The sequence below is a fragment of the Heterocephalus glaber genome, unplaced genomic scaffold (genome assembly GCF_053883595.1).
Source record: "Heterocephalus glaber isolate CG9 unplaced genomic scaffold, H.glaber_assembly_v1.0 deba00000071, whole genome shotgun sequence".
Lineage (NCBI taxonomy): Eukaryota > Metazoa > Chordata > Mammalia > Rodentia > Bathyergidae > Heterocephalus > Heterocephalus glaber.
In genome coordinates this window covers 908,583-932,807 of record NW_028258137.1, presented here as the reverse complement: position 1 = coordinate 932,807, position 24,225 = coordinate 908,583, and the positions used below count along the sequence as shown (strand labels likewise).

The 24,225-nt window shown below is 58.3% G+C and overlaps 1 protein-coding gene across 6 annotated transcripts in view; it reads left to right on the top strand.

The window, feature by feature from the left end:
- The window catches only part of Zc3h18 (zinc finger CCCH-type containing 18), a 40,789-nt gene that overhangs the window by 14,409 nt on the left and 2,155 nt on the right, over positions 1-24,225 (top strand). For all 6 annotated transcript variants that reach the window (XM_087195949.1, XM_004842686.3, XM_087195996.1 and 3 more), the window contains 11 exons: positions 3,529-3,677; positions 3,977-4,069; positions 4,629-4,786; positions 8,856-8,973; positions 9,916-10,196; positions 19,707-19,895; positions 20,494-20,619; positions 22,274-22,378; positions 22,596-22,739; positions 23,144-23,209; positions 24,038-24,198. In XM_087195949.1, the coding sequence (XP_087052075.1) occupies positions 3,529-3,677; positions 3,977-4,069; positions 4,629-4,786; positions 8,856-8,973; positions 9,916-10,196; positions 19,707-19,895; positions 20,494-20,619; positions 22,274-22,378; positions 22,596-22,739; positions 23,144-23,209; positions 24,038-24,198 (1,590 nt within the window). The remainder of the gene's footprint in view (positions 1-3,528; positions 3,678-3,976; positions 4,070-4,628; positions 4,787-8,855; positions 8,974-9,915; positions 10,197-19,706; positions 19,896-20,493; positions 20,620-22,273; positions 22,379-22,595; positions 22,740-23,143; positions 23,210-24,037; positions 24,199-24,225) is intronic.

The window sequence follows — 24,225 nt, the reverse complement described above, 5'->3', positions numbered from 1 at the left end:
GCTTTGCTAGTGCTAAGGTGTTCACCACCGAGCACCCATGTAAAAGTGCCAGTTTTGCTTCATGTTTGTAGATCAGTAAGTGTGGCGATTTAATCAGCTCATACCCTTGAGTACAGGGGTTCCTTCTTCCTCTCTATCTTCTGCATTAGGGCTGAGCCGGGCTCGCATGTGCTGAGTGAGCACTGTACCACCGACCCACACCCTGAGTGCTTTTTATTGTATTTTTTGCAATAGGGCCTTGCTAAATTGCCTAGGCTGGCCTGGAATTTGCAGTCCACCTGCCTCAGCCTCCTGAGTAGCTGGGATTCCAGGTGTGGGCCACCACACTTGGCACAGTTTTTTTTTTTAAGGGAATGGTTTTATGGTGGTACAATTTAGATGCCATAAAGTTCACCCATTTTAAGTAAGTGTACAGTCCAGTGGGTTAGTCAGTTTACAGAGTAGTGCCGCCATCAGCCCAATCCAGTTCTGGAGTTCTGTATTCTTTTTGTTGTTGTTTTTTGAGGGTCTCACTGTCTAGTCCAGGCTGACCTTGAACTCGCCCTGTAACCCAGGCTGGCCTTGGACTTGGGGCAGTCCTCCTGCCTCAGCCTCCCAAGTGCTGGGATTACAGGCATGCACCACCATGCCTGGTCAAAGGAGTGTGTTCTTAAGTGGTGAGTCTTGCAGTCTCAGTGGATAGACACCGTGGCTTTCCTCCATCCCCCTCTGTTCTCCGTGAGCCAGAGGTTTGTAGCTTGTCAGGCACAGACAGTCGTAGATTTCTTAGGTCTGCCCTCAAGATTTCATTGTTAGAGCTTTATACATCTCCTTGCCTTTCATGAAGTGTTAAACAAGTGAAGCACTTTAATCTTTGTTTTACTTTTACAGTCTACATCTATTACCTGTCCAGTGATTCAGACTAACAGGAAAGGAGACCGAGAAGTATTTACCACAGCGGTGGTGAACCTTTCAGTGCTTTCACTGAGAGCAAAGGGCAGCTGCGCGTGTGCCATAGGTTTCCTTGCGTGATTCCACACACACACAGTAGGGCAGAACTCATACGTCTTGCTGCCAGGCGGCTCGAACCACTGGTGGTCCTTGCACAACTGTCCCATCAGGTGGGTTTTTATTAACTTTAATGGCAAAAAGACTGGAAAGTGGTTGGATCTGTTTGTACCACCAGTGGTTCAAGCCAGCAGGAGCGAGTTACAGCCACGTGTCAGCATGTCTGTCTGCAGTTCTAGTAAGAAGCAAGTGCTTTGGGGGAAAACCCCCACGATAAACTCAGCTGAGCTGTTTTCAAGATGCTTTGCAGGGCCGGGGTTTTGGCTCAGTGGCACCATGCTTGCCTTGCAAGCACAAGGTCCTGAGTTCAGTCCCTGGTGCAAAAAAAAAAAAAAAAGCTTTGCAAATGCAGCCCACAAAGCAGAACCCACACAGCTGGCTGCTTCTGGACCTAACACTCACTTGAGCTTACGCACGCCCACCCCGCAGACCCCTGAAGCTGCTCTTCCCAACACCATCACCCCAGGAAACGGGGCCCCAGTTGCTGGACATCTGCGCTGGGGCCCTGCAGTGAGCGTCTCTGCAGTTGCTGCTGAGCATGCCAGATCCTTTTTTGTGGATACTTTGTTTAGTGGGGAAAAAATTAGGTTCACAGGGTATATAATATGCCCAGGAGGAAATGCGGAAGTGTGTGTTCACGGAGTGGGCGAGCCCCAGCACGTTGCTGACTGCTGCTGGCAGAGCCCTGGAGCCCAGGGTAGGAGAGAGACTTCACCACGGGCCTCCAGAGCAGGGATGCTCTTTATTTATGTGTATTCCAGTATTAGTTGGTTTTATTGTCACTTCTTTCAGTTATGTAAAATAATAGTGTTTTCACAGGAATAAAGATTAATAAAAGAATGGCTGAGGTACCCAGCATCTAGTCATGCAAGAGAGCATTTCTTGCTTTTGAAACCTCAAGTGTCAAAAATAGCACCTAGCCATTTCAGCAGTGAGGAGCGGCCGTCCAGGCCAGCGGCCCCGCCCTTCCTGACCTGCCGGGCCCCACACCCAGGCTTCCAGATGTGCAGTCACAGCCCGCCCAGGCGTCATGTTCCTGAAGTACCATTTAGAAGCAGAGGACCATACCATTCTAAATAATCTCCATTTTTGCTTCTATCCACTCCCCCCCCCTTTTTTTTTTTTTTTGGTACCGGGGATCAAACTCAGAACCTTGCACTTGCGAGGCAGGCAGCGACACTATTGAGCTAAATCCCTGTGCCCCCCCTGCCCTTTTTTAAACAAACTGACTTCTTAAATTAAAGTAGTAGTCCCTCACCTGCCTGGCAAGTGTAAGGTCCTGAGTTCAATTCCTAGTACTGGAAAGAAAAAGAAAGAAAGAAATAGTGCCAGCAGAGTCAAGAAAATAAATAGAAGGGTTTCTTTATCCAGCCTGGCATTGAGGTGTGCATCCCCCAGGGTTTCTCCTTTCAGCAGGTAGAGGGGCAGTGGTGTTGGGTCTTGTGCTCTAGCAGTGGCTAGCTGTCCTTCCTGGAGCTGCCTTCCTCTTCTGCACCTCCCAGCAGGAAATTGGCTCAGCACCCAAGAGCAGGAGGTCCAAGCCAGCTGGCCCTGTCACCCTGGTGTCCTGTAGTTCTGTGGGGACGTCTTGTGCCTGCCCCTTGCCTTCCTCTCACACATCCTGTTCCTCTTTCCTCCCTCTGCCTCTCTGTGTACCTCAGCATCTCTCTTGACAGTGTGCCTGTGGGTGGCTGTGGTCCAGATCACCTTGGGACAGACATCCGTAGTGCTTCCCTTCGCCTTCTCCTGCAGTACGAGGGCTTCTGAGTCAGGATTGCAATGTGCGATGCCGGTCCACATCTGCAGGGCCCCCAGCGCAGTGTTGCTGGTCTTGGAGCCCAGCCTGTGGTGCGCTCAAACCATGCTTTTGCCGTCCTTGCTCAGACAACAGTCCATGCGGCCCTCCCTGGTATCTGTGGCCATGGGTTCCAGGACCCTGGGACACCCAGGGGATACCAGAAGCCATGGCTCCTCGCGTCCTTGTCATAAAATGGCACAGGCCTTGCATAGAACCCGCGTACACCTTCTGTATAGTCTTAAGACATTACTAGGTGACATAGGCTGCCTGGCAAGGTGAATGTTTTATAGTTATTGTACTGTATCAGGAAATGGTGATGAGAAAGTCTGTATGTGTTCAGCACAGACACAAAGAGTATTTCGGGGCTTTGTTGGGGCATCGACAGAGATGGAACCTCAGCTACGTAGGGTCCATCCTAGGACTCCGCCTTTACAGTGACTTTGGAACATCAGAGCCTTCTGTAGGGTGTGCTGTCCTGCCAGCCCGCCTACTGCAGAAGCCTGTGTGTGCCTTGAGTGTCAGGGCCTCCAGGCTCTGCCCACACCCTTCCCTGGCCAGTGACCAGCAGGGGAACAGCTGGCTGTTGGCCATGTCAGGGCACTGGCACATGCCGCTGTCTCCACGCCATCTGCAGCCGGCTGCTTTAGGCTTCTACCCTTGCTGATCTGCCTTTGTTTCCACAGGGAACTGTACCTGGGGGATGAACTGTAGGTTCATACACCCCGGAGTGAACGACAAGGGGAACTACTCCCTCATCACCAAAGCCGAGCCCTTCCCGCCCAACGGTGCCCCGCCACTCGGACCTCACCCCCTGATGCCTGCCAACCCGTGGGTGCGTGCACACCTGTTCCCTTATCGCTCGAGTGCCGGGCACCAGACGCTACGGGTTCCAGCCTGAGGCAGACAGTGTGCCTCCCCTGGGGAAGGCCTCTGGTGCCTTGGAGAGCCACAGGGGCCTTTGCAGGAACTCCTGCCGGCGCTGAGCAGAAGCAGCCCCAGATGCATCAGGGCTTCCTGCAGCATGGGCGGGAGAGTGCCTGGCTTATTTCCACTGATATTTGTGCTCCCCTGTTTCTTTATTGGTTTTGCAGTTTTACTTGCTTTCCCAACTTTTCCCTTCTCGCTTCATAGGGTGGGCCAGTAGTTGATGAAATTTTGCCTCCACCCCCGCCGGAGCCCCCAACAGAGAGTGCCTGGGAACGTGGACTCCGGCATGCGAAGGAGGTAACAGCCCCCCAGCACCCAAGGGAAACCACAGGGAGCGGCAGGAAGATTTCTAGGTTTCCTTTAAGAGTTAAGTAACAGGAGATGGTGTGTGGCTCTACAGGGCGGCCTAGGGCACAGTGAACCCCAGTAGGCCAGGCAGGCCCAGTGGACGTAGCCCTGCTCCCCACTGCCAGGGCCCAGCGTCTGCTGTCCCTGCAGAGTTCCTGTGCTCACTCTGGCCCCAGTGCCCACCTTGCAGCCTGGAGCCCAGTATGGTTCCCAGTGCTGCGTCGGCCCCTCAGCAAGGTGCAGACAGCCTTTCCCCGCCCGCTGTCCTCAGCCCTGCCAGTGTGTGTCCTGTGCCCCAGCCATTGACAGGAAGTGACGAGTTCCTTTGTGCCTCACTGCACATTTTGGCCACAGCGCTGCCTAGGGGCAGGTGCCCTGCCTGCGAGCCCTTCCCCAGAAAGGCACTGGGGTCCTGCGCCCCCCAACCTGGTGCTCCTGCCACTCCTCGGGCTGCCTGTGTTTCCCCAAGTTCTGACCCACTTCAATTTTCTTCCTCCTCCCATGGTAGGTTTTAAAAAAAGCAACCATTCGTAAGGAACAGGAGCCTGATTTTGAAGAGAAAAGGTTCACAGTGACCATTGGTGAAGATGAGCGAGAGTTTGACAAAGAAAATGAAGTTTTCCGGGATTGGAATTCTCGGGTCCCAAGAGATGTCAGAGATACAGCGTAAGGAGTGCTCTGCCTCTTCCTCCCTCCTGAAAGGAAACCAGGTCCCCCTCGGTCACAGGGCACTGCTGAGGCTGTGCCGCCCACCCTTGCTGGAGGTGGAAGCACCCTGAGCTAATTCCGACCCCGCTCGCTGTCCCAGCCCAGGCCTTGGTCCTGTGCCAGGTGTTTGCTTTGTGTGGGCCATGTGCGGCGTGCGCCCCTGTGGTCCTCCAAGCTGTCGCTAAGGTCCAGAGCCCTGGGGTTCTGTCGCTGTCTTCCACCCCTGCTGCTTACAGGGGCCGGGAACCTTGGTTTGTTGTGACTTGAGAGCACAGCAGCTGTGTCTCCTCTCGTGCTGCTGTTGTCTTGCTCCCTACTCGTTCCTTGCTGGTCTTCAGAAATCATGATTGGAGAAGCTCATGGTATCAAGGAGTTTGGTGGCCTCAGAAAGGCTCCCCCTGTGCCCTGCGGCCCCAGCAGGTCCCACATGGAGGGGGATGAGATAGGCAAAGGCCCAGTGGGGGTGGGGCTGCCATCTCCTCAGGGCCCACGCCGTCATCAGAGCTTAGTCTGCAGCAGTGCAGTGTGCACTTAGGTTGCTGTCAGGAAGGCACGGTCTCCAGGCTCTCTGGCCGGGAGGGAGGCGGTGCCCTCCACATGTGTCAGCCCTACCTGTCCCCTGCGCGCTGCCTGCGTCAGCACAGTGGACGGAGAGGGGACTCACCGGTGCATTCAGTTCAGATCTGTCTTCTGGTTGGGGCTTTGCATTCTGCCGGGTCAGTCACCTGCACTCTGAACTCTACTAAGTGGGAAATTCCAGAAATAAGCACTTCAGGTGGTCTGAGTAATTGCAGAACATTGTTATGGTCGCTCTGCTTTAGTAGTAGTTGTTAATCTCTGCTCTCCTACTGTGCCTGATTTGTAAACTGAGTCAGTATAAGGGAAGAAGCCATGTATTGTGCTCCGTACTGTCCACAGACTGTCTGGGATGCAGCCCCACACATGAACACTGCACAGATTTGACAATGTCAGATCACAGAGAGTGTTGCGTTGGGCCCAAGTCTAGCCTGGCTCTCTGTGAGGTCACTGGGATCTCATGTATGAGGTGTGATTGAAAAATACAGTGAATGTGCAAAATTTTTTTAACTTATTACAGTAAAAGATGCATTGCCATTAGCCTCCCTTACTTGGAAGACATTCATGCCTTCGTTCTTGCTACTTCCTGCAGCAGTTCTCGAAGCCTTCTTTCATGTCTTTAGTTGTGCTGTTGTGGCTACCTTGATGTCCTGAATGGATTCAAAACATTTTACTTTCATGGTCATTTTGAATTAAAGGAGGAGCCAGAAGTTGCATGGTGCCAGATCCAGTGAATAAGGTGGATGAGGGCACAGCGTCATGTTTTTACAAGCTGCCTTTCCACTGGATGGCACTTGGCAGCAGGACTCACTATATCTTTGATCCCACTTTATAAAGACCCCCAGGAAAGAGGGCTCCAGCACTGCTTCAGAAAGTGGCAAGGATAACAGGATGAGTGTGTTTGAAGTGAGGAAGGAGGATTCATGGCAGTGTGTCTTTCACTGTAGTGAATTTTTTAACCATTCACCACATTTGTGAGGCTGCAGGAGATCACATGTGTGGAGCACTCTGAAAGTTTTGGAGGCAGAGGGTTGGTCCTTGACACCCTGACTGCCTCGCTCGGCTGGGACAGGGTCTTGGAAAAGGTGCGAGGCAGTGCAGTGCTCAGGCCATGTGGCTGCACAGTACTCGTGGCCCCCAGTGCACAGCAGGTGTCACCAGCCCTGCGGAGTGGTCTGGGCTGAGCACTTTGATGCTGGGTCCTCTGCATGTGGGGCTGGAGTTCTCCCCAGTCTCTCAGAGGTGATCTGGGCCTCAGTCAGAGTCTGATGAGGACCTCACTGCTGCTGCTGGGGTGCCCGGCGGGCAGGGAGACTGAGCCTGCTTGGTACAGAGGCAGGAGGAGGCCGCTAGGCACTGCAAGGGAGCTGGGCCAGTAGAGCCACAGGGCTTAGAAGCAGGGCCAGGGCCTCTTGCCCAAACCAGTGCCTGCATGGCCTCGCTGCTGGGGCTGTCACACAGCTGTGCTGCTGCTGGGGCAGGGCCCTGCCTGCTGAGCCCCTCCCACTGGGCACAGCCAGCTGGGTGTTGTTTCTGGGCTTCAGTTTTGTCCTCTTTGAATGAAGTTGTTGAATTGTGTGATCCTGTGGTCCCTGCTTCTAACTCCTGACTTCTCAAGCTGTGCTCATCACCTGCCACACCTTTTCTGGTGTGGGCTGTGGTCCCCTTGTGGGGCAGGGCCTCGGGCCTCCTCCAGGAACGGCTATGTCCACTCCATTGCCCCTGCCCAGAGCTTTGGGACTGGGGGCCTGTGGTGCAAGGTGTCTGTGTACGCACCAGGCTCTGTGGCGTGTGCTGTCCCCAGCATGTGCACAGGAGGCTGGGTGGCCGCATGCACTATCCCTGGAGTGTGTGAAGGTGGCCGAATGGCCATGTGCACTGTCCCTGGTGTGTTGCCGGAAGCCTTTTCCATTTCACTTAGCTTCCCAGAAGGAGTTGCTGGTATTGCTCTCCCGTCAGAGATCGTGCACACGCAAGCCCTGGTTGGCTGCACATGAGCTCTGGTGTTTTAGGGTCCAAGGAAGAGCCTGCTCTGCACACTCACATCTTCCCCGCATGGCTGTGCAACATGCTACGTACCACCCACACCACAGGCATGACTGCTGGGTATCAAGGTGCCACGCGAGCATCGTGCGGGTCAGACTGAGTGACGCTGGGCTGTTTGTAATGGGCAGGTTACTCTGTGGTCCTCCAGGGAGAGTCCCCGAGTGCAGCCAGCTGCCCTGCAGGTGCCTCCAGGCCCCACTCGGAAAGGAGCGTGGGAGTGGTGCAGGTGGAGTGGGAAGGTCTAACTGGGAGCCATGGGCGGGCCCTGGGAGCCGGCATAGGCCAGTTCCTCACTGTCTGACGAGCCCCCGGCCCATGAGAGGCCACCTTGTGTTCACCCTTGGGCCAGCGTCTGGGCCTCGTGCGGTCTTCCATCAGCCGTGTGTCCTGCATGTGCCGTGAGGATGTGAGTGGCTATGGGGCCTTTGGGGGGTTACAGTATCTAGGAGCCATCTTCTCTTGCAGGACTTTCTGGCTGGTCTCATGCCTGCCTGTGTGTGGGTGGTGCCAGCTTCCCCAACCCCGGGAGGAGCCTCTGTGCTCTCTCCCGGGAGCTGGGACGGGGACCAGCTCTGCATGTTTCTGGCTGATGGTGTTCATTCCGGAGCAGTTTTTCCTTGCTTGCTGCTGCAGATGAGATTTTCTGCACTCACTGTCTCCTACTGGTCATTGTGTGGCTACAGGAGGACTTGGATTTCCAAGTGTTAGCTTTTTGTTTGTTTGGTTTTGGGGATTTTTGGTTTTGGGGGTTTTTTTTGGTGCAGGGGATTGAACTCAGGACCTTGCACTTGTGAGACAGGTGTGGCGCCCCTGAGCTAAATCCCTGGCCCTCCAAGTGTTAGCGTTTGTCCTCTTGCCTTACCAGGCTCCTTGCTTGTTTGTGTAAAGTGACTTTATTATCAAGTCTGTAGGCTTTCAGGTGTTGGGTTACATAGCTGGCAAACACAAATAGCTTGCTGTTCTGTACCTCCCAGGCACCTCTCATGCCCTTTGTCCACTTTGTGCTGGCAGTGCCCCTGAGGACGTGGTCCTGCCCCTCCTGATCCCCAGGGAATCCCAGAGGGCTGCCGGGATTTTAGAGAGTGCGTGTTCTTGCCTTCTCAGGAAAGTGTACGTCCCTTCCTATTTTCTTGGCCATTTCCCCCACAGTGGGTATTGAATGTTTGTCAGCAACGTTTCTGTCATCCAGGCCTGTAATCCTGTGGCTCCTCAGATCTGCTGGTGTGGGCAGCACATGAACACATCCCTCAAAACTGACCCAGCCTTGCATTCCTGGAACACATCCTGCCTGGTCCCAGGGTATTATTTTCCTGATGCGATGGCTCCTGTTTGCTTGCATTTTGTGTAGAATTTTCACCCTAGTGTCCCTAAGTAATGAGTTCCTTCTTACTGGCTCCTTTTTCAGACTTGAGCCTTACGCAGATCCTTACTACGACTATGAAATAGAGCGGTTTTGGCGTGGTGGACAGTACGAGAATTTTAGGGTGCAATACACAGATGCAGAGCCGTATCATAATTACCGAGTAAGTATGACTCACTTATGGGGACGTGAACGTCGTTGGTCTACCCTTTAAAACTGCTGGCCTTTCTGTCTTGAGACAGGGTCTCACTGGTTGCCCAGGCTGGCCTCAAACTTGTGACCCTCCTAGCTCAGTCTCTTGCACCTGGCCAAAATCACCTCTTTAGTTACCGGGATTTATGTGAGCTTATCTTGTTGGCACAATGAACTAGTTGAGCCCAAAACCAAGCCCACATTGTTCATGGAGGACAGTTCGGGCCCCCAGCTTAAATCTGGCGGTCTGAACGGAGGCTTCTGGAAAGCTCTGCTCATGCCCTGACTTTGTAAACTCTGGGTGCACATGAGGTGCTGACACCAGTGTCCAGAGCTGCCTCGCTCCCCTGAGCCTGTCGCCCTGGAGGTCCCACTGCTCGGCGCAGTGCCCCTCCTCACCCCTTCTGGCCGCATGCTGCAAGGGTCCAGTGGAGGCCGGACTGACTGGCCTGTGTGCCCCGTCCTTGCTCTTGGGGTGACGTGGAAAGGGTCCCTGAGAAGCCCCAAGCAGGATGGGCGCTGTGCCTCAAGCGTTTGGCTCCGGGCCCAGCAGGTGTTTGCAGATGACCCCGCAGTCCCGAGGACCCCAGCTTCAGCCTCCGGCCTGCCTGACCCCAGATCCTCAGCTGTGTCTGGGGCGGGCAGCAGGAAGGCGCAGGGGTGGCGGCAGCGTCCTGTGTGTGTGACTGGACTCGGTTCTGCTCTAACGCCGACTGCGGGGTGGACAGACCCGTACTGGGGGTGGTGCCAGCCAGGGCCCACTCTGTTCCAGACGCCAGCCCAGGGCGGGGCCTCGCCGGAGTCCCGGACGTGGCGACTGGGTGGCAGCACGCTGGTGTGGCCGGCGCCCTTCCTCCATGCCTCCACTGCGCGGCCTTAATCACAGCGCTGTGTGGTTGGCTTTTTAATGAAGGAAAGGGAGAGGGACCGAGAGCGTGAGAACAGACAGCGTGAGCGCGAGCGCGAGCGGGAGCGAGACCGAGAGCGCGAGCGGCGGCAGAGGGAGCGCGAGCGCGAGCGGGAGCGAGAGCGGGACAAGGAGCGGCAGCGGCGGAAGGAGGAGTGGGAGAGAGAGCGAGCCAAGCGCGACGAGAAGGACAGACAGCACCGGGACCGCGAGCGGGACCGCGACAAGGAGCGGGACAAGGACAAGGACAAGGACAAGCCGAAGGCCCGCTCTCCGCAGCCCCCAAGGTAGGCAGGCCGGCTGTGGGCCGCCAGTCCCCGCCTCCGAGCCCCGGGCCCGGCTCCGTCCTCGCCCTGCGCACCCCCAGGACCTGGCTCTTGGCCGGGCTGTGCAGGGCACACTGCTCCCTGCTGCATCCCAGCCCCGGGAGCTCCGCACCCACAGCGCGTCTGGCCTCAGCTTGGGCGTGGCGCTGGTCACGCGGGGCCCGGCGGCTGCAATGCGGGTGCCCTGAGTCTCCCCGTGGAGTGGCCGGGGCTCCCCAGACCATCTGCTGTCCTGTGTCTGTGGTGGACCGCGGGGGCCTGGGGCCTGGTGTGCTTGCTGGTGGCCCTGGTGGGCATGGGGAATTCCAGCGAGGCGGGCCTGGGCCTGGCTCAGCCCCTCCGTGGGTTTAAACAGTCTGATAGTCAGAGAACTGGGGGCCCAAGCCGTGTTCGTTGGAACGCAGTTCACGTACCTTGCCGTGTGCCCGTAGCAGGGTGCGCCTCGGTGGGTCCTGGTGTATCCAGAAGCCTCGCTCTGGATTGTCAGTGCTTCTTGGTAATGTCCGTAGAAGCACAAAATTCCAAGCACCTTCATTTATTTTGTTGCTTGTCCTTTTTTTGGTTTTGGGGGGTTTTTTTGTACCAGGAATCAAACTCAGGTCCTTGCTCTTGCACAGCACACGGCGAAACCACTGAGTTAAATGCCTGGTCCATGTTGCTTGTGCTTTTGGTGTCACATCTAAGATGCCGTTGTCTAGAGCACGAAAATTTACTTTTGCATTTCTAAGAGTTTCGTAGGTTTAGTTCTTGTAAGCCTTTGACCCATTCTGAGTTAATTTTTTAGATGGTTTGGAGCAGGAGTCTGATTCGTTCTTTTGCATGTGGGAATTCGCTTTTCCCAGCAGCACTTGCTGAAGACCACTCTTTCCCTGCGGAGTGAGGGCATGTGAGCCAGACAACAAGCTTGGCACCCATGGGGCGGGGCTGGGGCTGTGCTCAGGGTGTGGCTCAAGGCCCGCCCCCCCCATCCACCCAGCCAATAGGGACTCAGCTGCCTCACCGTGTGGAGTCGGACAGGTGCCTTCTCCCGGGACTCCAGGGCCTGTGGTCAGCTCCAGTCTGGAAGGGGTTCTTGTCCAGGTGGGGTGGGAACTCTGCCCCGGCTGGAAGCCTTGTGTTCCGAGCATCCACTCCGGGGGTCTTGCTGTGGCAGGTGTGCAGCCCCACCTGCAGTAGGACCGACGACCCCAGTGCTGATCTGCTCCGTGCTCGCCCAGCGTGGAGGTGTTCGGGACAGATCCTCTTGGGACCCACTGAAGGTGTGCTGCCCAGTGACTGCTCTTGCTGATGTTCCGAAGCTTACATAGTCACTGCAGCAAAATGCTGGTACATTTAATTGGCCCTCTCAACTCCCCCACCCATCTTTTTATTTTTATTCTTTTAAGAGACAGGGTTTCACTCTGATATCCAGACTGGCCTCAAACATCTGAGCTCAAGTGCTCCTCCTGCCTCAGCCTCCCAAGCAGCTAGGACCACAGATGCACCCCGCCATGCCCAGCTTCGTGCCCCTTTTTGAAGGCAGCCTTTTCCCTTAACCCACACCACCTTTCCAGCATGGACCTGTGCTGGGCTGCATTCTCTCTGGTCTATGCTGGGAAGATGGGCCAGAGCACCCTGCGACACCTGCTGGTGGCTGCCCTGCTTGCTTCCAGGCTTGGCTCAGCTCCCTGCCCATCGAGGTCCTCCCCCCTGCCCCGTGCTCCGTGTAACTCTGGCACCCTGGTGCTGTGTTCGTGTGGACTGCTCAGCTCTCCTCTGGCCTCCGTGCTGTCCCAGGCCCAGCGCAGAGCGAGTGTGGCAAGGAATTTCTGATCTGTGGTAGCCTGTGTTTCTATCTTCCATGTCTGCACTGAGTGTTGGAGGACTGACAGAAGGGCAGGTGGATTTCTGAGAAGAGAGCTGGCTCTGCCCGCTTCCCTTGTCCCTAAAGCGGCTGTTTCCGTGCCTGCCAGGCCCTGGTCTCGGAAGCGGAGAAGAGTGGCTCCTGGCAGTGCCCAGTGGCGGGGCCTCCTCCCACGCGAGCCCGCAGCTGTGGCTCAGGGCCCAGGCACTGCCCCCGTTCCTGCTCGAACTCCTGTCTGCTCCCAAGAAGCTGGGAGCACCTCTCCTCAGGCTCAGGGGTGCGTTTTCCAGGAGAGCTTGCCTTAGGGTAGGCATTGTGGGGGTGGCCACCCCATGGTCAGCCTGACTCCACTGGGCCCAGCACGGTGACACACGGGGCGAGAGGCAGACTGCAGTGTGCCTGCCTCGGAGGCTGCCTCGAAAATCGTGTCCTCAAGAGGGCGTGCTGGGGCCTGGACCACCAGACAGCAGATCCGCGCACTCAGGCCTCAGCCCCCAGTCACAGGGGCATCCTTAGGCTGGTGGGCGCCAGTGAGCACCCAGAAGCTACCTGGCTGATCTGATCTCAGGTGGGCTCAGGATATTTGACACTGAGTGCTTTCCCAAGCTAGACACAGCTGCTGTTTCCCTCTGATTGGGCTTACAGCCCCTCCCTTTTCTTCCCAGACCCTGGCTTGTGCTCCTGTGGCCAACCACCCGGCACCACCATCGGGCCAGGGACTCTGGCCCCCCGGGCCATTACAGCCTGACCCAAGTGCTAGTGAAACAGAAACAGCTGTCTCCCTCTGTAACAGTCCAAGCCCAAATCATGGACAAAAAGGAGGAAGCTAGGGGAGTGTTCATCAAAATACCAGAAAAAAGAAAGCTCCTGGCTGGGAGGGTTGGAGGGCTTCCTGTCTGTCCTTGGGCTGAGCAGAGCTGGGCATTTGCAGTGTAGCCACCTGTCAGGTGGTGCTGTATGTTTAGAACGAGCAGCTGGCCTTGGCTTTGTGGGGCAGAGTTAGTGGAAAGGAAACGGGTTACTCTGTGTCTGAATTCTTCGAAACCAGCTGGGAGCTGGGAAGGGTTTGTTCATTTAGCAAAGTCTCTCTCTGAGAGTCAAGGTTCGCAACTGCTTATCCTTAACTCTTCCCTCTTTTTCCAGTGTTTATTTTTACTGTGTGTGTAGCCTATTCGCATCCACTGTCCTCCCCCCTTACTGCCTGTAAATAGCCAAACCTCCTCTGCTCTGGGGCATCACAGGCCTTGTCTTCAAGGGCAGGGGCTCGTGGGGCAGAATTCCTGGCTGCTCCTGTTTTTTTCTCCCTCCCCGCTGGTTCTGAGCTGCCCAGAGTGGGTGTGGATGAGCTCCCTTTTCAGAGCTGAGGGTCCCAGCAGGTCAGTTTTTTTTTTGAGGTGGGGGTTTTAACCAGATGGGCAGAAGTGCACCCAGGGTGGGGCCCCTCAGAGCTGCTGTCCCCAGCCTCTGAGCAGAGCCCTCTGTGTAGTGTACCATGCCAGCCAGATCCTCCTTGCCTATGCCTGGGGGCTCCTTCCTTCCTCTCTGTTGAGGTCTTTCCTCACCTGCCTGACTGCTGCTGCTCCAAGGGTACCATGGAAGGACATCTTCCATCCGCCAGCAGCTCCGGGCCACTCCGGGGTGGCTGGTCCTGCTGTCTGGACTGTGGTTAGCCTGCACCAGAGCCCTCCCCCGTGCCTTGTGCTGTGTGGGAGGGGAATCCTCTCCAGCCAGGCCTGCTCATGCTCCTTGGCATGGCTGAGTCCCCGTGATTGCCGTGTGTGTGGTCTTGGTGCCCTGAGAGGCTTCTCCCTCTGCCCCGTCACCACCCCAGTGCCTCATTCCTGTGGAAACTGGACTGCTTGCCTGGTGGGCTGCACAGTGACCTCTGCCACAACCCATGCACAGCCTGGCCACGAGCACCTGCTTCACAGGCTGCTGCTTCATCTGGGGCCACGCATAGGAGCGACACTTGTCACCAGTGTCAGGATCAGGTAGGCCTGGGGACCAGAGAGGCTAGGAGATGCTACCTTAGCCTTCAGATGAGGACAGTGAGGGGTGGAGGTTACTCCGCACTTGATTTGCTCTGGGCGGAACTCCTGCTGCTTGTGTCTGTTCCCTACTCTGAGGGCCTGGGGCTGCGTGGCCTGCTGTGCAGAGCACTTGGGCCTGCTGTGGCTGGACCACTGCATCCACTGTCTTTGCAAAAGGTGAATGTTGTGCTTTTCTTGGGTGACTTTGCTCCCCGATTTCCCTAGTGCCGCCGTCCCTTTGGTGAGCACGTCTGACGGGTGAATGGCCCATGACTGGGTACCCGTGACGGTGTGTGGTGTGCCTGCCTCTGCTGTGAGAGTGGACCTGATGATGACACGCAGGTCCAGGCAGCAACTGGCAGGATGTGCGTGACACTGCAGCCACCCCCACCCTGCCCACTCTGTCATCACATCAACACCCAGCGCTCCCTGAGGAACTGAGGGATGGTGCTTGCTCAAAACTAGAGTTCCCCGGGCTTGGGCTGCTCTCCATGAGCTCACCGTCTCTGTTACCACAGAGAAACTCCCCAAGCAACCCTGACTTCACCTCTCGGCTCTGCTCTGTGCCTTGCTTAACTGTCAGGCTGGCCGAAAGCCACTGCGCCTGGAGCATCCTCCAGGACAGGCACTTCGCTCCGGGAGCTGCCTCCCATTTGCCATCCCATTTTTGAGGATGCACAGCAGATAAACAGCACCCAGATGGAGTTCTAGATGCCCAGCCTCTGTCGATAGTAGTGCCCATAGGTGTAGTCACAAGTTAATATCATCATTGAGCCTTGTGAGTTATTCAGTTACAGTCCCAGCTGTGGATTCATTGCAGGGCACCAGAGGTAGGAATGGAGAGGTGACAGGCAGAAGGCTGTCAGGAGTCCTGTGCCATCAGCACATGTACCCAGGGATGCAGTGCGAGTGAGTGGGTGTGCCTGGGTCACCTAAGTTCGCTGATGTGTGTCCTTGGATGTACTTGCTCATGATTAAGTTTGGATACATTACTGAACTCTGGTGCGGTGTGGCCCTGCCATCCCCAGTGTCCCCTCACAAGGGCCCTGCATTCCCGACCCCTGCTTGCCAGGGCAACCCATGGAGCATGTGGCCCTTTGCGGCTTGGTGAAGCCCTGCTCTGTCCCTGTGTGTCTGACCACGGACCTGGACTCGGGGCCCCCTGGCATGGTCAGGAGTTGGGCCCAGCGCGACACAGTGATGGGGCTCACTTGGTGTCACTGAGATGTGCTGCCAGCCTTCTGCTGTGTTCTGGAGAGGCCCCAGGCCGGGAAAGGCCACAGGAGACCCAGGCTGTGTCCCATGGTGTCCGCACTGATGGCAGTGGAGTGTGTGGGACAGAGGTGCCGTGGGAGGCGTGGCAGCTTCTCTGGAAACCAGTGTGGAGCCAGCACATTCCGTCAGAGCAAAGCCCCTATGCCTCGGGAGCCCTCTTCCTCAGTCTTTTTGGATGTTTAACTCTTGATTTTAGAAAAAGAGTCTCATTCTTTTCTTTGGCTCCAAACTTGGCAGCTACCCAGGCTGGAGTTTCCAGAAGCACTTGGGCTCTGCCCGCCTTGCATCACCAGCACCTTATGCTCCCTCCTGCTGCCCCAGGTGTCTGGCCTCTGTGTGCAGCAACCCTTGGCCCACATGGAGGCTCTGCAGCCTTGGACAGATGGCCTTGGACTTAGATAAGCGTGTGCTGCTGGCTTGGGCAGGTGCTTCCTCAGGCAGGTCTTGGGCCAGACTTTTCCTCTCTTCAGAATTGTTCATGCAAACCCCAGGCTGTCCTTCGACAGCTCACAAGGTCACCCCACCCGGGGCTGTGGTGAGCTTTGGGGCACCGGGAACCTGTCTCTGTGGCTAGGATGTCTGGGGGGCTTCTTCCCTGATAGCCCGGTGGGGCCCCCCACCGTGTCACTGGCATGGAAGGGAGGCCCGGGCCCTGGCCAGTCAGAGCTCAACCCAGGCACCTGCTGGCCACCCTGGGGCTCGGGCACGGCACCAGCGATGGTGCGCATCATGGCCCCAGCTGCATGTGCCCACCTCTGGGTGCCGCAGAGTGCCACCCGCTCAGGCGGCAGGGCCTATGAGGCTGTCTTCCCCTTGAGACCTTCCTGGGGCTGAGAACTTGTCACTTAGTTCTTGGTGCAGTTCCTGACAGCATGTACTCAACAGCAGTAGAAGATTCTTTTTGCAGAAATGGAAAAAAATTTATGTAGCATTTAAAGTATTTTCTAGCCAGGGATTTAGCTCAGTGGCTCCAGCACCTGCCTTGCGAGCACAAGGTCCCGAGTTCGATCCCTGGTACCAAAAAAATAAAATAAAAAAGTATTTTCTTTACTAAGTGTAAAACATGCCAATCTGAGAGGAGTTTGGAGAAGATTCCAGAGGACGGCGAGGACAGGAAGGCAGGAAGGTGGCCAGTGTGGCACAGCCATTGACCTGCAGTCCACCTCTGCCTCAGCGTGCAGGAGCACCGTCCCATCCCATCCTGGGAGGCGTCTCAGCAGCCCTGCTGGTGGCCCACTCGGTCCTCCATCCTGCAGCATCGACCACAGCGCTGATGGTTTCAGCTGCACCTCTGCGTCCCAAACTGTTTCCTCCATGTCTGGGCCTGGCTTGTTTGTAGTACTTGGTCCAGAGATGGGACTGTGGATGGGGCCCCGACGTACACGCCCCTGGGGCACCCAGGCAGCTGTTACCTGAGTGTCCTAGGTATTCCCGCTCTACTGTCTCTCTGAAGGAAGCCCTGTACCTCATTGCTGTACAGCAGTGCGCAGTGAGTCGTGCTTGAGAGTCAAAAGCCAAAACGATTGCGTACAGATGGAAGTCAGGGCCGCACGCTGCTGCACGTCAGCCACAGAGCTGCTGGCCCCGGCTCTTTGCACTGAGGGTGGTGCCTGGGGGCACGCGGTGGGGGTCGGTCACTCAGTGGTGGCAGGGTGAGCCCCATCCGCCACCCAGCCTGGAGGAGAGCATGGCCTGCCCTCCAGCTGGCTCTGTGCCGCCCTGGTGGGGGAGGGTTCTTCCTGGGGAGAACAGCAGGTTGCAGAGGCCGTGGGGACTGCACTGTCCCCTCTGTGGCAGCCGTGGCTTTCCTAAAGCCCTCCGTTCCCCTTCCCCGGGACTGCCGAAAGTGCCGCTCTGGAGAAGGTGCCGCACTCTGCCCTGGCACCCCTGCATTCCCTCTCCCCATGAGAAGGGCTGCCCTATCCAGGTGACTCACGAGGGCCTGGTGACTGCAGCCTTGCCTTTCCTGGTGTGTTTTCAGGGTGAGAACATCCAGGAAGTGTGCAGAGGAAAGTGCTGCCTGGTGGCTTTGACAGGGAATGGCCAGGAGGTTTTTCACTTCCTTCCTGGAGCATTTTCCAGGCGCCACCCGGTTAAGGTTAAGGACGTGTGCTGCTCCTGCCTGGGCTCGGCTCAGCTGAGATAACAGGGACCTCAAGCAGTGTGTCCTCGGGTGGGGTGAGTGTTGGGCCGGTGATGAAGACACCCACGGGCAGGGTTTCTTGTCACCGTGTCACAGGCAGGCGCCGGTGACGCCAGAGCTGGGCTACGCAGAGGCTGGTGTGCAGATCCCACTTGCAGTGCACAGGTGACTCAGAACCTAAGAAGATTCAAAGGCAGGCCCTTTATGGAGGAAGCTGCCGTTCCTCACTCCGCCCTGCGGGAAGCAGGGGCCATGACAAGATGCTGTGACCGGGAGGGCTGTGGGCAGTGGGCAGTGGCAGGGACGTCCTCTCTGGTGTGCACAAGCAGAACCCGGGAAGCACAGCGCACGGGGCTCTGAGTGCACCTCGGCCTCCGTGAGGTAGGGTTCTAGCAAGGGAGGGAGGGCAGGGTGTCGGGAGGGCGGCCTCGGCGTGAGAGGCCCTGTGAGAGGCTGTGTTCAGGGATGGCCTCAGAGCTTCGGGGCCAGAGCAGCCAGCTCCAGGAGCAGCCAGTGGGAATAAGTGTGGGTGTCCCCGCCCTTCCCTGCAAGACATGTGCTCAGTCACATACCTCAAACTACACACAAGGAGGAAAACAGCTGGATGCAGTGCACAGCCCTGTAAGCCCCTCTGTTTGGGAGACTGAGGCAGGAGGCTCTTGAGTCCAGCTGGGGAAACAGCAGGACTAAAGAAGGCCTGGGACATGGCTCGGGGAGAGTGCCCTGAAAGGAGGAAGACATTGGTAACTGTGTAAAAACTTCGGCTCTGAGTCAGACACCACAACACAGCTAATGTGAGTAGTCAGTGGAACGTACGGCAGAGAGCAGGTCCCTCCACAGCCTATGGAGGGCTTACGAGAAACCCGCAAGGCAGAGCACACGCATAAACGCACAGCACCCAGAGCAGAGGCAGGGCCTCATCCGCCACACACAGTGGCTGCCACACTCGGGCTGAGCCCTGGTGCTTGTGTCATCTGTTGCTTGTGGGGTTGCTGCCGGGGAGGAAGTTGAAGGGTGGGTGTGGTCCCCTCCCCCTGGTGACTGGCAGGAGGAACCTGCGGGGTGCTTGTCCCCGCTGAGCCAGGAATTCCACTTCTTGAGAATCCCCCCACCCCCCAAAAAGACTTCTGGCAGATTGTATGTAAAGGCCGTTTGAACACCGCTTGCGTTTTTAAAGAGTGCAGTGGTGCTGAGGTTTGTGGTGTCCGATGGATTTCCCTGGTGCGCGCCTGCAGCAGCCGGGGCCCAGCATTGCAGAGCAAGGCTTCTCCGCCCAGCTCAGGGAGACTCAGCAAGGGCTGTTGCTGGAGAGGGAGAGAACATGTGGTTTTAGTGCCTTATTTTTCTTTTGTGTATTTTCAAAAAATGTTTAAATGAATTTCACTGGATCGCCCAGTCCTTTCATTCAAGCATTTACTCTTTGAGGTTTCTCTAATTGTAACAGCAACTGGACAGCCTTGCCATTGGTGTGGGCCTGAGTTGATCATCCTGTGTGGACTTGGAGTGTGGTGGAGGTGCAGCACCTGGGGCAGCAGGGCCCGGCCACACTGCTGAGCTCCCATCCCAGTCTCTGGCCAGGCAGCAGGCCTGCAAGGTCAGGATGGGTTGAGCCACCCCGATTGCTGCGCCTCTGCCCAAAGCATGGTGGCAGCGGCCTCCTGGCCTCCCTGCCCACATGTGCCTGGCTGACACCTGGAGCCCAGCATCTCCAGGTGACCCTCATGCGTGCCACCCACAGGGACCAGCCCCCTGAATCTGGAGGAGGGGCCCAGGACTGCTGTGCTCTCTGTGGGTTTATTTGGGGTGTTCTTAGGTCATGGACAGTGCATTTAAGGCTTGGATTTGTTAATTCACGGGCTTTGTATTGCATTTGAAAACAGAGTTCATTTTTGTTCCTTTAACTTCTCAAATGCACCATGTGCCAGCACAAGAGACAGGTGTGTTTAGGAGCGCACTCTGTCCCCATCAGACAGCTCGGCTGGGAAGATGGGGAGTGGAGGGGTCCTGTCCTCGGAGAGCCACTGCCGTCTCCGCCTGTCAGGAGGGAAGAGGAGTGGCACAGAGGCGCCGGGCTGGGGCTACAGTGGGCTGCTGAGGCCTGAGCATCCCTCCCCCAGGCCGCGCAGCTCTGCTCTCCTAGGAAGAGCAGCGGCCGAGCTTGCTCACCTCTGTGATTCCAGCCGTCAAGCTGAGCCACCGAAGAAGGAGGCCGCCTCAGGGCCACAGGTAAAGCGGGCCGATGAGTGGAAGGACCCATGGCGCCGATCCAAGTCTCCCAGGAAGAAACTCGGGGTGTCAGTCTCTCCTAGCCGGGCACGAAGGCGTCGAAAAACTTCTGCCTCCTCCGCCTCCGCCTCCAATTCCTCCAGGTAAAGAGGCAGCCTGAGGGGGCCTGACCAGTGGTGCCCGGCAGTGCTGGGGCTGATGCTGTGGGGAGGTGAAGGGCAAGATGAGGTCCCTCGCGTTGAGTGGACACCCCAGCAGTGCCATCTGCAGGAGGGGAGGGAAGCCCCAGTGTCCGCCTCGGCGGCTCTCACTCTGGCTCTTTGAGCGCGTGGGAAGGGCGGGGTGAGCGGTCAGACTCCCACCCGAGGAAAGGCAGCAGGTACCTGCTGCTGTTGCAAGGCCAGGCCTCCACGGTGGAGAGACACTCTCTGGGCGCGAGGTCTCCCGTGAGCGGCATCCACACCACTCTCCGCTGATAGGGCTTGGCCTGCAGTGCGTCCCTAGGTGCAGGAAGGGTGGTTTGTCCTTGAGCGTGTAAGTCCCGGTGTCTGTGTGTGTAGCATCTGCCTGTATTCATGAGAAGGTGAGTGTGTGTCCACGTGCACAGCTGTCTGTCTGCCTGAGTGTGCCCGGTGCGCCCGTGTCCACACGTGTCAGCGTACGCAGCTGTGTCCTCCCGATCTGCACGGAAGGAGCACGGTGCTGCGTGTCCGCGCCTCACCCCGCCCACCTGGCCTGCAGGTCATCTTCTCGGTCTTCGTCCTACTCCGGCTCCGGCTCGTCACGGTCCAGGTCGAGGTCCTCATCCTACAGCTCCTACTCCAGCCGCTCTTCCAGACACAGCTCCTTCTCAGCCAGCCGGTCCAGGTGTGTCCGGGCAGCCCAGGTGGTCGGGTCCCGTCCTGCACAGCCCACAGGGAGGGGAGCAGAGCGCAGTGAAGCACAGCACCAGCCGCAGGTGCTGCTGGTTCCCAGAGTGCTGGGGACACGGCCTGCTGGGCCTGCCCTGCCGTGTGAGCGGCATCTCTGTGCTTGGCCTGGGGCTGCCGCTGCCCTGCCTTCGGTGCAGTGAGAGGGCTCTGTGGTCCTGAAGTTCCAGAGAGCCAAGCAGCTTTGATTACATTTTCTTTCTGAGGACAGACACATTTAGAATTTTTGACCAAATTCTGCCAGCACCCACGTGGCGCTCCACGCCCAGGGACACTGGCAGTGTGGCCTGCCCCGCCACCCTGGCTGGGGGCACCAGTGCTGGCGTTGAACAGCACCACACGTGCACACGGCCCGCGTGTGGGGAAGGCCAGGCCGAGTGGTGCCATGGTGTGCGGGTGCCACCTGGGCACCTCCCCGGCAGCGGGCGGAGGGGTCGGGGCTGTGGAGGTGGGTGTTCTGGTCAGACTGACACGTCTGGGGCGAGCCTGGGCCCGCGTGTGGGCCGCAGGTGGCCGGAAAGAGAGGCGGCCCCCGTGGGCGCATGTCTGCGGCTCTGGGCTGAGGTGGGGCAGGGCAGACTGGCACGGTTGCTGTTGCCCTGCGCTAAGAAGGGGCTGGTGAGGCGTGAGGCAGGAAAGCTGTGCCGTGAGGCCAGGCTGAGCGCTGGGGAATCTGGGATTGGGGAAGTCACCGTGACGTGGGAGACAGCTGTGTGTGACCTTCGCCCTGGGTGTGCAACTGAGAGCGATAGCAGAGGCGGCAGCAGAAGATGCAGGGGAAGCCCTGAGGTGTCCGCAGCCGAGGTCCGCAGAGGGCAGAGCAGGTGGCCCCGCTGCGGAGCACAGCCCGGGGTGGGGGCCGTGGAGTGGGACCCTCCGCCGGAAGGTGGGGAGCGCCGGGTTGCAGGGGACACCGGGTGCTCCGGCAGCAGCTCTGGCTGATCACCCCTAGGTCACCGTCGAGCAAGGCCTCTTTGCACCCCCATACCTTGCACCCTTTCTGCCTCAGCCTCCCACTCTGCCCCCCATGCAGACCTGCCCCTGCAGGCCCCGGGGACCCATGCTGCCCTGGCGCTGGCAGCCGGGGCGCCCTTCCCTCCACGCTGCCCTCCCGAGGCCGGACCCCGCTTCCTGGTCCTGGCGAGAGGTTTGCGCCTGGGCTGCGGGGCCTGCCCGGCTCTGCCCCACTTCGGCTGTCAGCACTGCCGGCTAGAATTGGGGCACAGGGTGCTTTTAAGTAGGGCAGCTGGCACACCGTGAGCCTCTCGGCCTCGCCCTCCAGCATGACATCCCAGCCCCGAATCCTGGCCCTGCTGCACCTGACACGCGTGTTGAGATGGGCACGTCACGATTTCCTTGTGGCTGGGGCGCTCCTGTGTGGCCGGCCCTTCCCCACGCTGTCACCTCTGCCGGGGGACTGACTGCCAGCGCTGCCTGCCCCGTGGTGACCCTGCCTGTGGCCCACACGGGGACGGCACCGTCCTCGGGTGTTTTGAGCAGATGACAAAGCTGTGTGAAACTGAGTTTCCGGCGTGGGCGGCCTCTGGGCCTGGGCTCGGCGCGGTGCAGGGTCCTTACACTCTCTCCCCCAGGTCCCGGTCCTTCTCCTCGTCCCCGTCGCAGTCCCCCACACCCTCCCCACACAGACCTTCCATCAGAGCCAAGGGGGAGCTGGCGCCACCCCCCGGGAAAGCAGGGTAGGTCCTGGCCGTCTGTCGCATCTGGTTCTGCCTGGGGGAAGTGGTCCCATGGGCGGCAGTGTGGCCCAGGTGGGTGGCAGCACTAGCTCAGACCCTGGGCTCCAGCCGGTGTCCTGGACTGCCAGCCACAGGCCGCCTCTGTGCTGCAGAGCCTTGGGGGTACAGGCACTGGAGCAGGACATTAGCCAGGTCCTGAGCCCCTTTCTGTCCCCAGAGAGAAGTCCTTGAAGAAGCCAGCCCCACCTCCAGTGCCCCTACAGGCCAGCAAGACTCCTGCCCCTGCCCCTGAGCCCACAAAGCCTGGAGACCCCCGGGAAACCAGGAGGAAGGAGCGGCAGGCCAGGACGCCCCCCCGGAGGTGAGCAGCACACCGTGGGGATGGGGGTCTGTATCCTTGTGGGCCCCGAGGCCAGGATCCAGAGCACTGCGGCCTGGGCCAGTCTTGTCCCCTTGCTGAGCCTTGGTGTCCCCAGAGAGATGCTGGGGCACGGCCCTTGTCTTCGTGCTGAGAAGGGCTCTGTAGGTACCTACCGGGCTTTTTTTATTTTGGTACCGGGGATCGAACTCAGGTCCTTGTGCTTGCGCAGCAGGTGGCGAAACCACTGAGCTAAATCCCCGGCCCCCTACAGGTTTTGATACTGAGTTCATGCCAGGGGCGGGTGGCCAGTTTCGGAAGTGCATCCAGGTGATGGCTGCCTCAGTCCCAGGGTGGCCTCTCGGTGCCAGGGCTGCTTCTGAGCCCAGCTCTCTGCTGTGTTCCAGGCGAACGCTCAGCGGCAGTGGCAGTGGCAGCGGCAGCAGCTACAGTGGCTCCAGCTCCCGATCCAGGTCTTGTGCCCCCCGGAGGGCTCTGCATTTGGGCCAGCCCAGTCTTAGCATGCACCCTACCACGGCGTGGGCACACGGCACCAGCATATGCCCTTCCTGCTAGGGCGCCCAGTCGTGGGGGCATCAGGGTGGAGTGGGTGGCTGGGACCTGCACGGCTCGATGGGCCCCCCAAGCTTTGGGGCAGCCAGCAGACAGCCTGGGCCGAGGGCCCTCTGCTGTGAGAGTTCGGAAGGAGGCGGCAGCAGGCCAGCCTCCGGTCCTTCCTAGGCAGCAGGGCTGTGTGCTGGTCCAGATTCTTAACCAGTCTGGAATGTTTTAAAGCCTAACAAAGCTCTAAGAGAAAGTAGAAAAGATGGGTCTTTCGCCCCTCCTGTCACGGAGAGCTGCTTGGCTTCTGTGCTGGATGGGCCAGGCAGGCGCTGCCGGGCTGTTTTATGCCGTCCAAGTCCACATGGAGCCTGCGCTGTGCAGAACTAGAGGCTGTGGCCCATGCCTTGACTCGCGTACTTCACCTGAAGCGCACTCCAGTGCCTCTGAATCTTGCTGCAGTAACACCATCTCCCTTCTCTTCCTTGAGACATGCCCGGCCCCAAACCCTGGGCCCAAGCAGTCCTGTGTCAGCCTCCTGGGGCCCTGAGCTGGCGGCGCTGCCCTGCAGTGGTCCGCCTTCCCTTGTGCGAAGTGAACTTGTTCTGTGGGCAGCCCGGGTCCCTTCCCGGCACCATGGCCCTGGATAGCGAGCAGAGCTCAGCTCTCCTTTCCTCCTTGGGATCCCCACGGCCCTGAAGTCTTCTGCTCCGCGCGCTCAGCTCTGCCCATCTGTGCAGGTCCCTGAGTGTGAGCAGCGTCTCCTCGGTGTCCAGCGCCACCTCGAGCAGCAGCTCGGTGCACAGCGTGGACTCGGAGGACATGTATGCGGACCTGGCCAGCCCCGTGTCCTCGGCCAGTTCCCAGTCCCCCACCCCAGCCCAGACCAAGAAGGAGCGAGGTATGGCCCAGTGCCAGGGCTGCCTGT